This window comes from Cryptotermes secundus, unplaced genomic scaffold, assembly GCF_002891405.2.
Source record: "Cryptotermes secundus unplaced genomic scaffold, Csec_1.0 scaffold6, whole genome shotgun sequence".
Taxonomy (NCBI): Eukaryota; Metazoa; Arthropoda; class Insecta; order Blattodea; family Kalotermitidae; genus Cryptotermes; species Cryptotermes secundus.
Genome location: NW_019725001.1, coordinates 1952379 through 1967801, shown reverse-complemented (window position 1 = coordinate 1967801; position 15423 = coordinate 1952379). Strand labels below are relative to the sequence as shown.

The following is a 15423-nucleotide window of genomic DNA, read 5'->3' as shown; positions in this document are numbered from 1 at the left end:
TTGTGTGTTTCCTCCACAGCCTGTGGTGTTGTCTTTACTAGTGCAGATGCACACAACCCTATATTTGAAATACTATACAAAATTACACAACATAACACTATACCCCCCCCCATCTCTCCCCACTCCTCACAACCAGGGCATATAAAGACAGGAACAAACACCTCTTGAGAGGTGTCAAGGAGAAAATGAAACAGCCACACATATCCTATGTGAATGTGAGGCCTTTGCTTATTTAAGATTACGACACTTGGGTCAATACTTCATGGAACCAAGTGACTTTCAACGCCCCCACGTACAAAATCGTGTGCTTCATTTGAAGCGCGGGATTGCTGAAGGGATAATCAAAAGGGGAAGCACAATAGACCACTGTAGGTCGTGGTGCAAGGGCTGAGAAGGCCCACCCCTTATACATTCATTCATTCATTCATTCATTCATTCATTCATTCATTCAACACACTGCATCCTCACTAGTACTTTTCCTTCCTTCTCACCGTCCTATCTATAGTTAAGTAAGTGAGGGCCAAGTTCACAGATGGGCATCAGCAGCTCAGAGATTCCAGAATGTGACCTTCCTTCTAGATGAGGGTATGGCAGAGAGGATTGGGTAATGGGACCATTATGGTCTCCTAGCTACAAATAACTTTGGAAGAAAACTATAGGTGCAATTGTGGAATTTTCAAAGATGAAGAGTGGTGGCTAGTTAGGAATCACACGACAAAAATGTGGGGGTGGTTCATTTTGTGCAGTGCTTTTCTGTGTATGTAAGTTTGAGATTGATGTTCCAGTGGGTTTTAGTTGCTATAATGAATCCCATGGCTTATAAGAATAGGTTGTAATATCTATATAGCAGTTTTACTCTGTTAACACTTTGAGGACTGCGCACCCTTTAAAAGGTTTTTCGCTTTTAAACATGGTGGACCGTTCGCGTGTTAACAGGTTTTTAAAACACAATAAGTTGCAACACACTATACATCTCTCTGGCTCCACCTAGCTAGCACGTAGCTGCTTGCAGCTGTGTTATAAGGCTCTGGAATGTCTGCTGACCAATCAGTTACTAGACCTCGCTGTAACTCTATGCCCCTGCAAAGGAAAATAAATGCCTTTATTTCTTCAAGCTTTACGTAGCAAGCTGTCAGTCAGTAGTTCAGTATGGATCAAAGACCAAAGCGGTTGACACCCAAGCGATTTCTTGGAGAACAAGAAATATCTGACTTCTTCTCTGATGAGCTATCTGACGTCCCTTGTGAGTCTGCTAGTGATAGCGACTCACAATCTGATAGTGTGTGTGGCAAGGGCGAACAAAAAATTGTGACCACAGACAGTGAAAGTGAAAGTAACCGTACCTCCGACGAATGTGCGGGTAGCAACATTGCGGGGACAGCCACATGGGGAAAAGTAGACAAGACGCCTGCTTTGGGACAGTTTACTGGAAATCCAGGGGTGAAGCAAATTCCATTGGACCCAACGCAAGTGTCTGAAGTGGCGGAACTGTTTTTTGGAGATAGTTTCTTTGACATGCTATGTCAGAAACTAACAGATACTATCTCCAACACCGTGAACATTATGACAGAAGTTATAAGGCGTTGAAGTGGGTGGATGTCATTTCAGCAGAAATAAGAAAATTTTTTGCAATTATATTTCTAATGGGCCATACAAGGAGGGATAATCTGAAAGAGTATTGGTAACAGATCCATTTTTAGAAACTCCAATTTTCGGCAAACTAATGAGCCATAAGAGATTTGAGCAAATTTGGTGGTGTTTGCGTTTCAGTGATAATGAAGTGCAACCACAATCAACAAGCAGGCTTTTCAAAATTCAGCCCTTATTGAACTTTTTCGTTCAGAAATTTCAGACAGACACAGTCTTAGTACAACCGGGGCTGTCTACTCCCACCCAACGCAGGCCTCATTTTGACCCCCCCTGGGTGACTCGGGTGATATGCGGAAACATACCCTCACGAAAATTGTGAAGAGTGAACATTTCAAAGGGAAGCAGCCTTCTAGGCAATGCCGTGTTTGCGCAGTTCACAAGAAAAGGAGTAGGACTGCCTACATTTGCTAGTTTTGTGTAATGCCACTTCACAGAAGGGACTGTTTTGAGAAATATCACACCCTCAGGCACTTCTAGAAGCATTGGTAAGTGTTCTCAAAAAATTTTAGTTCATAAAATTAATTAGGAGATTTTATATTAAATTTTAAAGTGAACAGTGCACAAGTTAGGGTAGTAGGTATAGAAATGCCGGTCCGCAGGGTGATTTAAATATTTAAATTGCCGGTCCGCAAAGTGTTAAGATTATGGTCTTCTTGGATGTGGCATTGTGTACTTTGCTAGATATTTGCCAGCATTCTGGGAAGCCTGTTGCCTCTGTTTTATAAGTCTTCTACCATTAAGATAAAGGTAACCAGTTCTTCTGCAACATGTCTACCAAACTACGTAGCATCACATCCCAGAAGACCATATCTTAATGTTAAACTGGATTAAATACTTGTCCTATTTTCTGTAGGTAGTCTGAAATACATGATACAAATATTTGTATTTTCATACAAAGCATTATATTTGGATGTTGGACATTGTTACAGCCTTGACTGTAGTTCTAGTAAGTAAATGATGCATTATGTACCTGCCACATCATCTTCACTTTTGCCAGTTATACTGTAATATTAAATTGAATGCACCATAGATATTTGTGGCTGCATTTACTAAGATTTCCCTAACTTTGTTGTGCAGGTCTTCCAGGTGACCAGAATCTTGGGTTCATCATGTTTTCAGTGGGTCCAGGTCAGCTTCAGGCTGTTACAACTGTTCAGCCCCTTTCCTTGACTCCGAAATCAACTCTGAAATGGGCAGGCTTTTCTGATGAGGGAACACCATTTACATCAGACTCAGCTGGAATGATTCGTATGTTTTCAAAGAAAGGTTATTGGCTGCCTGTTTGCGATACTCAGACTAATGTATGTATGCCTTATTCTATATAGTTACACATTTATAACTTAAAAGGTGAAATCCCTGTGATTTTCATAAAGCATCATACCGTGAAGATATATGGGGGAGTGAAGGTGTAGCCCCACACATTCTTTACCTTAGCACTAGATGGCTAGCTTTGTACCCTGGAAAGATTACCTGGTGTTCATTGGGTAAGGGGCTGGGCAGGACACAGAGGGCAGCTGAATGCTTCTTTGCCAGGAATTGAACCCCATTTCCTTGGTTATCCATCCCAAAGACTGAGATATTCTGCCAGTTGTAAACAGGAAACTTTGTATTCTCTGTGAAAATATGCTTGCCCCTACAGAGGGATCCTTATTAACTTTTACTTCTGCATGAAACCTGATATGTTCATACCAGCGAAGCAATATGTTGGTGCCAACCTATTGGACTACACATCGTTGCAACCCTAAAACCTACAACATGAANTGCTTTGAAAATTTATGTTTTTGTGGCAGTGAAGAATCATGAAGAAAGCAGTCTTCTGGGATTTGGCACCGTGTATATGTGGTGTTAACCGACGTTTCGGAGGAACGTATCGCCTCCATCTTCAGGGTAGAAGAAAAAATATAAGAAATCTGCAAGCGAAGAGACCGTGAGAACCGGTAAAAACAGACTATGATACGTTCCTCCGAAACGTCGGTTAAGACCACATATACACAGTGCCAAATCCCAGAAGACTGCTTTCTTCATGAATCTTCACTGCCACAAAAACATAAATTTTCAAAGCAGTTGTCATACAGAATTTTATGATTATATGTTTGATGCTGATTGATACATATTCTTCCATGCACAAAAGAAGGAAACTTTGGTAAGATTGGTGAAAATATGACCTTATCAAGTATTATAAAATCTGTTGATGCAAAAATTTCTAAGGGACATGATCAGACAACACATAATCATGCTAGTTTGTTTGTCCTTCTGAAAACTATCCTAAGAAGGATTAGTATTTTTTTATGTTCTCTTATTTTTAACTTTAGATCATTTATAGCATATAGAGGCATGTCACAGTTCAGAAAGGGATTGTATTGGTTTATGTGTTTATGACCTGAACAACTGTTGCAGTGTAAAGGAAAATCAGATCATTATTTTGTGCTTGGAATAAATGAGAACTTCCAGAATGTTCGCTGTGTTCTTTGCAAGGGCTCATATTATCCTCCCACAATTCCTCGTCCTGCAGTTGCAGAGATTCCATTGCAGGTAAAGGATTCAACTCTATTCAAAGCTACTTTAGAAGGTGTTTGGGACTAAATATTTATTACTTTGAATATATGTGATAAGTAACATATTTGTAGTGTTATATATACATGGGGAAGTCATAACATTTTAATTATCACCCAGAAGAAACAGAGACACGAGTGCAAGAAATTATATGTGAGTTAGCCCTACTCTACATATGTCCCCTGCAAGGCCACACATTTTCCCCAACAATGCATTAGCCGCTGGATACCTTGATCATAGAAGGTCTCATTTTGACTGTTTAGGAAATCTGCCACTGCAGAAATGACATCATCATCATCTTGGAATTGCTTACCACGAAATGGCTTGTTTAGCCATGGAAAGAGGAAGAAGTCACTCAGTGAATATCTGGTGAATACGGTGGATGAGGGAGAATTTCATATCCCAAATTGGCAGCAAGTATCATCATAGCATTAGCCGGTGTATTGTCATGAAGACTTCGCACACCTTTTCCCAGCATTCCACATCGCTTTATCTTGATTTCCTCCAATAATTTTCTCAGAAGGTTCCAGTAGTACTCGCCAGAGATTGTGATGACCTATTGCTTGTATTCAGTCATGATTACACCCTGCCGATCCCAGAACACACTCAACATCATCTTACCTGACATTGGCTGGGATTTGACCTTCTTTAGTGGCAGCGAGTCTGCATTTTTCCACTGCTTCCTCATTTCCTTTGTTTCAGGGTCATAATGATAGACCCAACATTCATCCATCATGATCAGGTGGTTGAAAAAATCCACCTTTTCATCTTAACACAACTGCAAAATTTTTTGCCACATTCATCTGTTGCTGTTTTTGAACTGGTGGCACTCAACATGCAGCGACCTTTGTCATGTGTAACTCATCATGGATGATGTTGAAAACCAACCCATGGCTAATGCAGACCTCATGAGCAATAGTGTCTATAGTTATGCACCCATTGGATAGGATCAAAGCTTCCACCTGTGCCACAATTCCCGGTTCCTCAGCAAGAGATGGTCTTCCACTTCGGGGTTCATCTTTGAGGTTTATCTGCCCACAGTGAAAGCGCCTCTTCCACCTGACCACTGTGCCATATGATGATACACCTTCCTGATGCACAGCAGTCATCTGGTCGTGGTTCTCCCTGGCAGACTTCCCTTGCAAATGCAGGAACCCTATCACAGCACAAGCCTCCACTTTCTCAACCAACATCACTATTTTGCTTCTGTCCCTTCCAGTGGCTCCCTCGGTCCACTTGGTGCAGGAAAATTTGACTGTTTGGCAAGCTCAGGAAATGTTCTATCTCCTATATAGAACAATATTTTGGAATTATGATTTTCTCATGGTGATAATTAAAACATTATGACTTCCCATCATACATTTCCATTTCTAACATGGATGCTACATATCTTTCTCGTCCTTAATTTAGTTATCATAATATTGGATACAGGAAATCAGTTATTAAGTTCTTTATTATGTAGGTTTCTGCAAACTGTTCAAGCTTCTTCTCTCTTGGTATTCATTTGGGAAACTTAGTGTACTGCCTATGTTGCAGGTGCCACAGGAGTCTTTAATATTATAGGTCTGTTTTGACATTTATGCAACATCTGCCCAATATATTTTTATTAATATTTACATTCTTGCCCCATTCTACTCAAGTTCAAGATCTTCCTACTCTTTAAAGATGATGGAGTAGTAAAGGATTTTTATAACCATCTTGATGAATTCAATTTGGAATGTGCCTTATGCCATGAATTTTTACTTTTATTTTTTAAGGTAAATACTAATGTTTGGGTCTGCTCCTGCTACAGTTGCCAATATGTGAGACAGCTACAGAGAAAGGCCTTTTGGAAGAGAAGTTCTGGCGATCACAGCTTTTATGTTCAACAGTTGATAACATGTGCGAGATTGGACTTGGGTCATATATGGATAAGGATGCCCTTGACAGAAATATAAAGGAGACAATTATAAAGTTGTTTGCTGTAAGTGTTATTGTTATGGTATAAATAGATAAGACGGTTTGAAGTTCCATGATTTTGTAAAGAACCAGAAGTCATTATAATTGATATTTGAATGTATTGTCCTTGGTGTACCTTTTGAAGAATAGAGTATTTTTAAATTTGATGATGGGCTGCTTTATTTATATGTGGGTGTACTGTTAAGTGGAATTATAAATTGTAGGTTGCAAATTGTTGTTTATACTTTTAACTTTTTTTATTAAGTAGTTATGTTTTTATCACCTTTTAATTATTCCTTACGCACGCTTATAATATGTAGTACATGTTACGAACACCTCACATGTTTGGTCTTTCAGCTCCTGAACACTTTGATAGATTTTAATGTGATGCTGAATATCCTTGGTAAAGCATCGATTTAGGGCCATATGAACTGCTCATGATTTCCTATTTGCTTGAGAGCACAAATTGGCTTTTATTGGAAGTGGGTGGTAGAGAATGAGAGACATATGTAATAAAGGACCAAGGGATATTGAGGGTAAGGGTTAGCATATAATGTTTTATCAACACTGTGATTGAAAAGATGTGCATACTACTTGCATTTGAGAAATATTCATCTCTCATTAGTAGTAGTTATATGAAAAATTATCCTTTATATTATTATTTTTTCTCGTGTCAGTGTTCAAATTAGAAACCAGGATTCTGTGGGTATTAATTTAGTATGCTAATTCTATAGCAATGAAAATAATATTCATAGGACCTTGGTTACAAATGCAGACAAAAAGAAAGTAAAATTTTAAAAACTAGTAATACAGTAAAACCTGTCTTAAATGGAATCTCATGGGACCAGAAAAAGTTTCCGCTGAAGCCAGTTTTCCATTTAATCAAGGTATACTATAATAACTAAACCAGGACATAAATGTATATGAGACAAAACAAAACAACATGCCCATTAATTTATTCACACTATAATCATTGAACACATGCAAACATTACACTGAGCAGGAAAAAATTGCGGTACTCACTTTTTATAATTTTACCAGAACTCCAACAGAGTTTTTTGCATGCAGTTTACTCTCTTGGCTGCCTGACTTTCCACAAACACTTTAGCTTGAGAAATTAGAGTAAGCATATCTGAATCATTCCATTGCATGGCAAACTCCTGCAGTACCTTTAAACTGCTGGCAGCACCCTGATAAGTCTTCACTCTACACTTTTCTTCTTCTAGCACAATGACATTTTCCTCTTCTACCTCCTCCTCCTCTCTTCCTTTTTGATTTTCTCTAAAATTCTCAACTAATATATCAATATGCATTGTGTCTGGTTCTGTTTGCACATATTTGTCGATGTTGATGTAGTCCTCAGCATTGCAGTTACTGAAAGCAGCTTCATTCATGCAATGTTGTAAGTCCTTCTGGTCATTCTCATTTTCTACACTAGGAGTAACTTCTAACGCAGAAAATCCTGCTTTTTCGAAACACTTTGTCACAGTTTCTGGTAACAACTTCTTTACTGCTTGACTTAACCAAATAACCGCATCTAGAACCAAGACAGTTCTTGCAAGTTCAGAGGCAGATGATGTAGAATCTATATTGACGAGCAAAGATTGCATTAATAATTTACGATAGTGGACCTTAACATTCCGAACGATGCCCTGATCCATTGGTTGAGAAACACTAGTGGTGTTTGGAGGGAACCAAGCAAGTCGCACGTTGGAAAGTTCGATATGGGGGTGGCATGTTGTGTTATCCAAGAACAACAAAACATGCCGGTTTTGCATTTTCATTCTACCATTGAAGGCCATTAACCATTCCTCCATGAGCTGTGACATTATCCATGCCTTTTTGTTGGATTTCCACTCAACCGGAAGTTTCTGTATGTCCATGTTTTGGAAGAATCATGGCTTTGCTGCCTTGCCAATCACTAAGGTTTTCTCCATTTCACCTGACATAAAACCACATAGAAAAACAGTCAATCTTTCTTTGCAGTTTTCCTCCCAAACATTTTTCACCTTTCAGACATAGCAATTTATTCGGAAGCGCATGGAAGAACAGCCCAGTCTCATCACAGTTCGCTATGTTTTCAGGTTCATATCCCTCGATTATGGATGGCAGTTTAGCTTCCCATTCCTCAGTGGTCTCACTATTTACATCACTTGATTCACCACAAAGTTCATTAAAAACTATCCGATGTCTTTTGCAAAAACTCTCCAACCATCCGTTAGATATTTGAATTCAGTCTTCCCCAGTTTTTCAGTTGACTTTTAGCATATTCCTGTACCATAGGACCCAGCAACTGGTGATTTTTTAGCCCTCACACTGACAAACCACTCCCACACTATTTCATTGATGTCTTTGTTTGCAGTTTTCTTAAGTTCTCTTTTTATTTTTCCATTAGCACAAGTTTCCCACCGCTTCAAAATTTCCTTTTTCTTCTTTAGAATCTCATACACTTGAGTTTTACCGATGTTAAACATCTTCTTGATCTGCTTAACAGACAATTTATCTCGCTCACTCGCATGAATCACTTTTACTCTTGTGTTAAGATCTAGCAGATCTCTTGTCTTTGTAGCCATGATGACAACTGCTAGACTAAAGTAAAACTGTAGACCTAGAGCCCTTACTGAATACAATTTCCAGAAGGGGAAAACAATTCTGCTGAATCTCAGTGCAGGTAGTGCAATACCATTAGAAGCTTATTTTAAAGAGTTAAGGAACACAAAATTCTGTAGAATGTATAGGATGCCTAAAATTATTCTAAACGATACATTCCGGAAGACTGGAAATTTTCCGTATAAAGGCTTATTTTGATTTCCATTGTGCGCATTAGACAGTTTCCGTTTACTCCAGGTTATTTAACATATTTTTCAGCCCCAAAGTCAAGGGACCTGAAAATATTACTGTTTAAGACAGATTTCCGTTTAACAAAGGGTCCGTTTAAGGCAGGTTTTACTGTATGTTGGTAATCAGAAATATGAATCCAGGGTAAATCCAAATCCCAAAATATTGTGTTCTGAATGTATTATGCAACTGTGAAGTGATCTTACATGTTATGGTTCTAAGATTATGGTTTTCTAGGATGTGATACTGTAGACTTTGGTAGATATATACTCATATCAGTGTGTTAGAAGAATCTGCTGCCTTGATCTGAAGATGGACGAGCAGATTCCTCTGGAAAGACACATATTTCCCAGGCTATACTGCATGACATCCCAGAAGACTGTAATCTTAATACTCACTACTGTGAAAACCTCAGATATCATACTTAGGCATTATGAGTTGCTTCAACTTGATAGGAAGAGTGTCCAAATATTCCATCAGAGTCCCTGCTGAAGAAAACTCAATATATCAGTAAATTAATAATGTAAAATTAATGAAGTTTATAATTAATCAACCACTGTTATAAATCCTTACTGAATCACCACATTGACATTTTATCTCTTTGGAGTAAGGCACTGGACTCTCATAGGCCATATGAATACTCCACCTTGGGGTGTTTAGGTGGGTAGAGGCAGGAGAAGTCAAAACAGTTTGTATCTGGAGGCACTATACTAAGAACATTTTATCTTTTTATTGTTCAGCCTTCACTTGGAGAATATATTTTACTGTTACAGCTGGCATGCAGAAGTGGGCTTGAATACAGAGCTGTTGAATTGTGTGACTTGATGCCATCACACCATGTTGTCCAACTTGCAGTGAAATATGCATCCAAACTTGGGAAAATGAACCTTGCAGATAAAGTTTCAGAGGTGGTAGCTCACAAGCTAGAAGAGCGTGAACAGCGCCTGCAGTGCTCTCATGTTGATGTTTATACTTCAGGGTACAGTATAAGAACTTACTTCTAGTACAGTGTTATCTATGACCAGGACTATTCAGAGAATGCTATTAACTCTTTTCATTCATATGTTGATACATAATTGACATGGTGTCAGTGCTTCCACAGAAAACATATAATCGACAAATTTTCTTTAGCATTTCTCCAGTCATATGTCAATCATATATCACTACTGGCCACTGTATACTATGCCAAAGCATTCATGAATATTTTGTCTGCCTTCTTCTGCCATCTGGAAGTCATAATTTGAACTCCATGAGGAATGAACACCATTTTTATATTATGGGCTGTCACATGTTAAGTGGCATAGCGGCATGGGCCTAATCCCATTCAACTTTCAACTTTATTTTTGTCCATAACTGAAGTGAATACAATTGGACATGTCAAGAAATAATAACGAATGCATCCCACGTCAAAGTCACAAAATTTTCACAGTGATTTATTGCTATAATATAGCAACCGCTACAAGGAACATAGTAATAAAAAATACAGAAGACCAAAAGAGAAATGTCAGTAATATAAAACATGTAAACATAATATTAAAAATTGCAAACCAAAAGACAGTCAACAAGCTAGTCATAAATCCAACATTAGTTGAAAAATTCATGAAGAGAATAGAAAGCGCTGCACAGCAAATAATTTTTTAGTTTTCACTTAAAAACATTAAAAATTTATAACCCTTTTCAATTCAAAGGGAAGGCAATTAAATATTTTAGTTCCCATATTAATTATATGAAATGCTACATTTGGAGCATCGCTTTGTATGGGGCTGAAACTTAGACACTTAGGGCAGTAGATCAGAAACACCTGGAAAGCTTCGAAATGTGGTGTTGGAGAAGGATGGAGACCAGTTGGACTGATTATGTGAGAAATGAAGAAGTGTTATTTAGAGTCAGTGAGCAGAGGAATATCCTACACGAAATAATAAAATGGAAGGCTTATTGGATTGGTTATATCTTACACAGTAACTGCCTTCTAAAAGAAATTATTGAAGGAAAGATAGAGGGATGGATAGAAGTGACCAGAAGACGTAAGAAGATGCTGGATGACCTTGGGGACAGAAGAGGATATTCTCATTTGAAGGAGAATGCTCTAGATCACATTAAGTGGAAGAACTGTTTTGGAAGAGACTGTGGACCTGTCGTCTTGACACATTACTGATGATGATGATGATTAATTACACATTTTTGTAATGATCAGTATTAGAAAACTGGCCATACAAATTATGTTTATGTATGGTATTGTGGCTGTGAATGTTGGAACACTGAGTTGTATATATCTTATTCTTTATTATAAAACATAAAATCTCATAATGAGGAAACAAGGTTGGACAGAAATTAAATGGGACACATCAGCCGTTGGTCTATGCCGATGATGTGAATCTACTGGGTGATAATGTAGATACCATAAAGAAAAACACACAAACTTTAATTGACGCAAGTAAAAAGGTTGCTCTAGAAGTAAACACAGAGAAAGCTAAGTACATGTTACTGTCTCGTCACCAAAATGCAGGGAAGAATCATGACGTAAAGATAGGAAACAAATGTTTTGAAAATGTGGCACAGTTCAGATATTTGGGAACAATGATAACGGATCAAAACCTGATTGAGGAGGAAATTAAGAGGCAATTGAACTCGGGTAATGCTTGCTACCATTCAATCCAGAACCTTTTGTCCTCTCATCTGTTGTCAAAAAAACATAAAAATTAGAATATACAAAACTATAATTTTGCCTTTGGTTCTGTACGAGTGTGAAACTTGGTCTCTGACATTAAGGGAGGAACATAGACTGAGGGTGTTTGAGAACAGGGTGTTGAGGAGAATATTTGGACTGAAGAGAGATGAAGTGACAGGAGGCTAGAGAAAACTGCATAATGAGGAACTTCATAACTTGTACTCTTCTCCAAGTATAATTAGAATGATCAAGTCACGGAGGACGAGGTGGGCAGGTCATGTAGCACGAATGGGGGAGACAAGGAATGTGTATAGGATATTGGTGGGAAAGCCAGAAGGAGAGAGACCACAGGGAAGACCAAGGCGTAGGTGGGTGGACAATATTAGAATGGATCTTAGAAAGATAGGGTGGGATACTATGGATTGGGTAGATCTGGCTCAGGATAGGGACCAGTGGAGGGCTCTTGTGAACACGGTGATGAACCTTCGGGTTCCATAAAATGCTGGGAAATACTTGTGTAGCTGCAGATTTGGCAGCTCCTCCAGAAGGGCTTAGCTCCATGAGTAAGGAAGTAATGAGGTAACAGTTAATATCTTAAATTCAGCAAGCATATTTCTACAGGATACTCTGTTATTAACACCTTTATCCTTTATGAGCCGAAAGACACCGTATGGTGACTCGCAGTCCACACATGCACACAGTGTTTTAAAATCTAATTTTAAGATAGAAATTCTTGTTCTACTTACATTATTTTTGGACACCAGCTTTATAAGTTGACTGTCTTTCCTCCTGCATCATCTAACTGAATGTTTCCTTCGTGTGGACCTGTTGGAAACATCCTGAAATGCAAAGTCCAACGTCGCACTTCACGCATTTTGTCCGGATGTAACTTCGATTCCTACGCGAAGAGCACACACAACATCTCAATCTTGAAGTAGAGGAAGTCGGCCAGTGATGTCGAGAGGCCTCCTTTAATCGAGATATCGCCGATGACACAGTAGGAGGTCGACCCATGGACTGTTGAGGGCGAGGTGGACCCCTTGCAGCATGTTCCAGCATGTTTTGCACAAGGGCGAGACGAAATTCTCTGTGTGACAATTTTGCACCACAGGATGACAACAGGATGAAACTATTCAGAATCGTCATATCCAGGAAATGGAAAAATAGTTTATTTGTCCATTTCCAGGTCCAACGACTGATGCTATAACTGTTTGCCATTCTGTCCTCTCTGTCGACATAACCCATGTGCATGTTGTAGTCGACAACAGTTGCTGGCATAATGGCATTTCCATGCTCATCACAGAAACTGCCTTCTGCTGGAGGACAGTGCATGTTTGTCTGTATATAAACGTCACGTTTGTCCTTCCAAACTATTGCTGTCAAGTTCTGACTCACCCTAACATGAATGTCACCTTTCTTCAGTCAAAATTGTCTTTGTCAAAAATCGTCAGGCAAGCCCTTCCGATTAGGTCCGACTGTCCCACAGCACGTTATGTCCTTTGTCATCAGTTCCTCAAACAAGTCTGGTGATGAAAAGAAATTGTCCATGTACAGTTTGTGACCTACGCCCTCAATACGTCTGCATAGGTCCCTAACTGTAGCATGTGTCGCTGTCACGTCTTGGTCAGCACATGTCCTGTCTTTTCCTAGATAAACCTTCATGTCATAAGTATACCCAGCGGTGTCACAAATTTTGAAGATTTTGATTCCAAAACGTTTGTGTTTCTTAGGAATGTACTGCCTAAAAACCACCCTCCCTTTGAATTTAACAATTATCTCATCTATGGCCAAATGTTCGGAAGGGTTATAATATTTTTCATATGCATCATTGAGAGTGTCGAAGATGGTGCGAATTTTCCATAGTTGGTCATAACGGTCGGCATTCCTGTCAGTTTTTGTATTGTTGTCTGCGAAATGAAGAAAATGAATGTGTAGAAAACGGTCGCGGTTCATTGTGTTAGAGTAGAAAGGCGTGGCAAATTGTTCTGCAGTCGACCAGTAGTCCTTTAGTCTGTCTCTAATGTCATGTCCCATTTGAATGATTATTCCTAGAAACAGAAACATCTCGGAATCGGTCATGTCAGGCTGTGGAGAAGGTCCGTCTTGAAGTTTTTCTAGGTACTGGTGGTAGTACCTATTCATCTCTGCGAAGTAGAGCATGAAAACTCAGAAAGGGGTGGAATCCTTATTTACGTGTGGAGCTTCATTGATATTTAACCCCACAGCTCCACCGGAATAATTATTCACACGCCTCCTGCCATGCTGGTGTGGTGGTCACCAGGTTGCCGACGAAGATGATGGGTCTTCGTTGGCTTCAATTTCTGAATCTCTTTCTTCCTCACCGCTCTCTGAGGTTTCTGTGACACAGTCTGAATTGGTGTCATTGAGCAGCTGGTTCTCAATTTCATCTTCCAAGCGAAACGAGGCCATGGTGGATGTTCTTTTCACTTCACAACGCACTACGCTTGGAAGGTCTGGCAGTACTGTTTGTACAGTTCGGAGAACGGTATCGCTTGTGGCTCCTCTCAGATATAAACAGTCTGAGAGTGTCAAGGACAGAATACGATAGCTTTGTCCACACTTGTGTGTACAAAGAGGGTCCAGTACTTGGAATGCGTTTTATAAACAGAAGTTTCCAACCCACTTGCAGATAAGATGGTATGAGAGTACGAATGATGTCAGCAGCAGGCATTTGTACAGCAGAAACGTTTTATGCAGAAACTGTATGCATATTTGTGGACACGTTCGAAATTGAGGGATTTTTTTTTTGAATCAGTGTAACAAATTTTACAGATTCTAAAACCTGTAAATTATAATATCTGATTCTATATTCTTTCTAGATAAAAGCACCGTTAATTTCGTTCGTTTATCACAAAAATTGCAGAAATCACAGCATTTTCAGTAACATGATTACAATTTTTATTACTCTACAATGGCGGGCATTTAAATTATCTCCGGCCCACGGCCATTACCGGAATTTAAATGGCCTGTCTCTTAAAGGTTAATCACTCTTAGACTTTTTTTCTGTATTTTAAATACAGTTTCAGCATCCTTAAGCCCCCAACCCCAAAAAATAATACCATATTTCAATACAGATTCAAACTTAGTGAAATATACCTTTCTTAACTCTTTAACCTTTATCCTACGGCCCTTTAAACTTAGGCTGTGGCAGCGGTACGGAATTATTTAAAGGGCCGCTCTTAGATATCCGTAAAAGCTGTAAGTTACTTACTAATTTTGCTCCTATTTCTGCTATTTCTGTGATAATCGAACGAAATAAACGCTGTTTTTTTCTCGAAAGAATATAGAATCAGATATTGTAATTTACAGATTGTATAAAACATGTTAAAATTTTTGCACTGACTCCAAAAAGAAATTTGCCAATTTTTTTCCTTCTCTGCGAGAATTCATACGTTTTGGACACCCCTGAATGCCATCTGGTGGATGGCGACACTAGTTCAAGTAATGGTAACAGAGCGGAAGTTGTGTCTAGAGACGTTATCGCAGTCTGTGACGAACTTCAACTGGAATGTGGTCAGTGGAAGAGAGATATAAACTCACGTGTTGTTTATAAATCTCTCCTGAACAATACGTATACTGTTCTTCTACAGTTCAATGCTAGCATTCTTTATGCATGCGTTGCCGTTGCCGTACTAACACAGCGTAATAGCTTAGTGGCTGGACGTGTTCAGTCGAGAGTAATTTCAAATTTCGTTCGTAACATGTGGTCCGTGTCGTTTGGGATATTCTGACATATTGCAGCTAATCAATGCCTC

General features: G+C 39.0%; 1 protein-coding gene across 3 annotated transcripts in view; it reads left to right on the top strand.

The window, feature by feature from the left end:
- LOC111863134 (WD repeat and HMG-box DNA-binding protein 1) overlaps positions 1 to 15423 on the top strand; it is a 63327-nt gene that overhangs the window by 18047 nt on the left and 29857 nt on the right. For all 3 annotated transcript variants that reach the window (XM_023849175.2, XM_023849174.2, XM_023849173.2), the window contains exons 5-8: positions 2728 to 2951; positions 4048 to 4182; positions 5996 to 6166; positions 9753 to 9958. In XM_023849175.2, coding sequence (XP_023704943.1) covers positions 2728 to 2951; positions 4048 to 4182; positions 5996 to 6166; positions 9753 to 9958 — 736 coding nt within the window. The remainder of the gene's footprint in view (positions 1 to 2727; positions 2952 to 4047; positions 4183 to 5995; positions 6167 to 9752; positions 9959 to 15423) is intronic.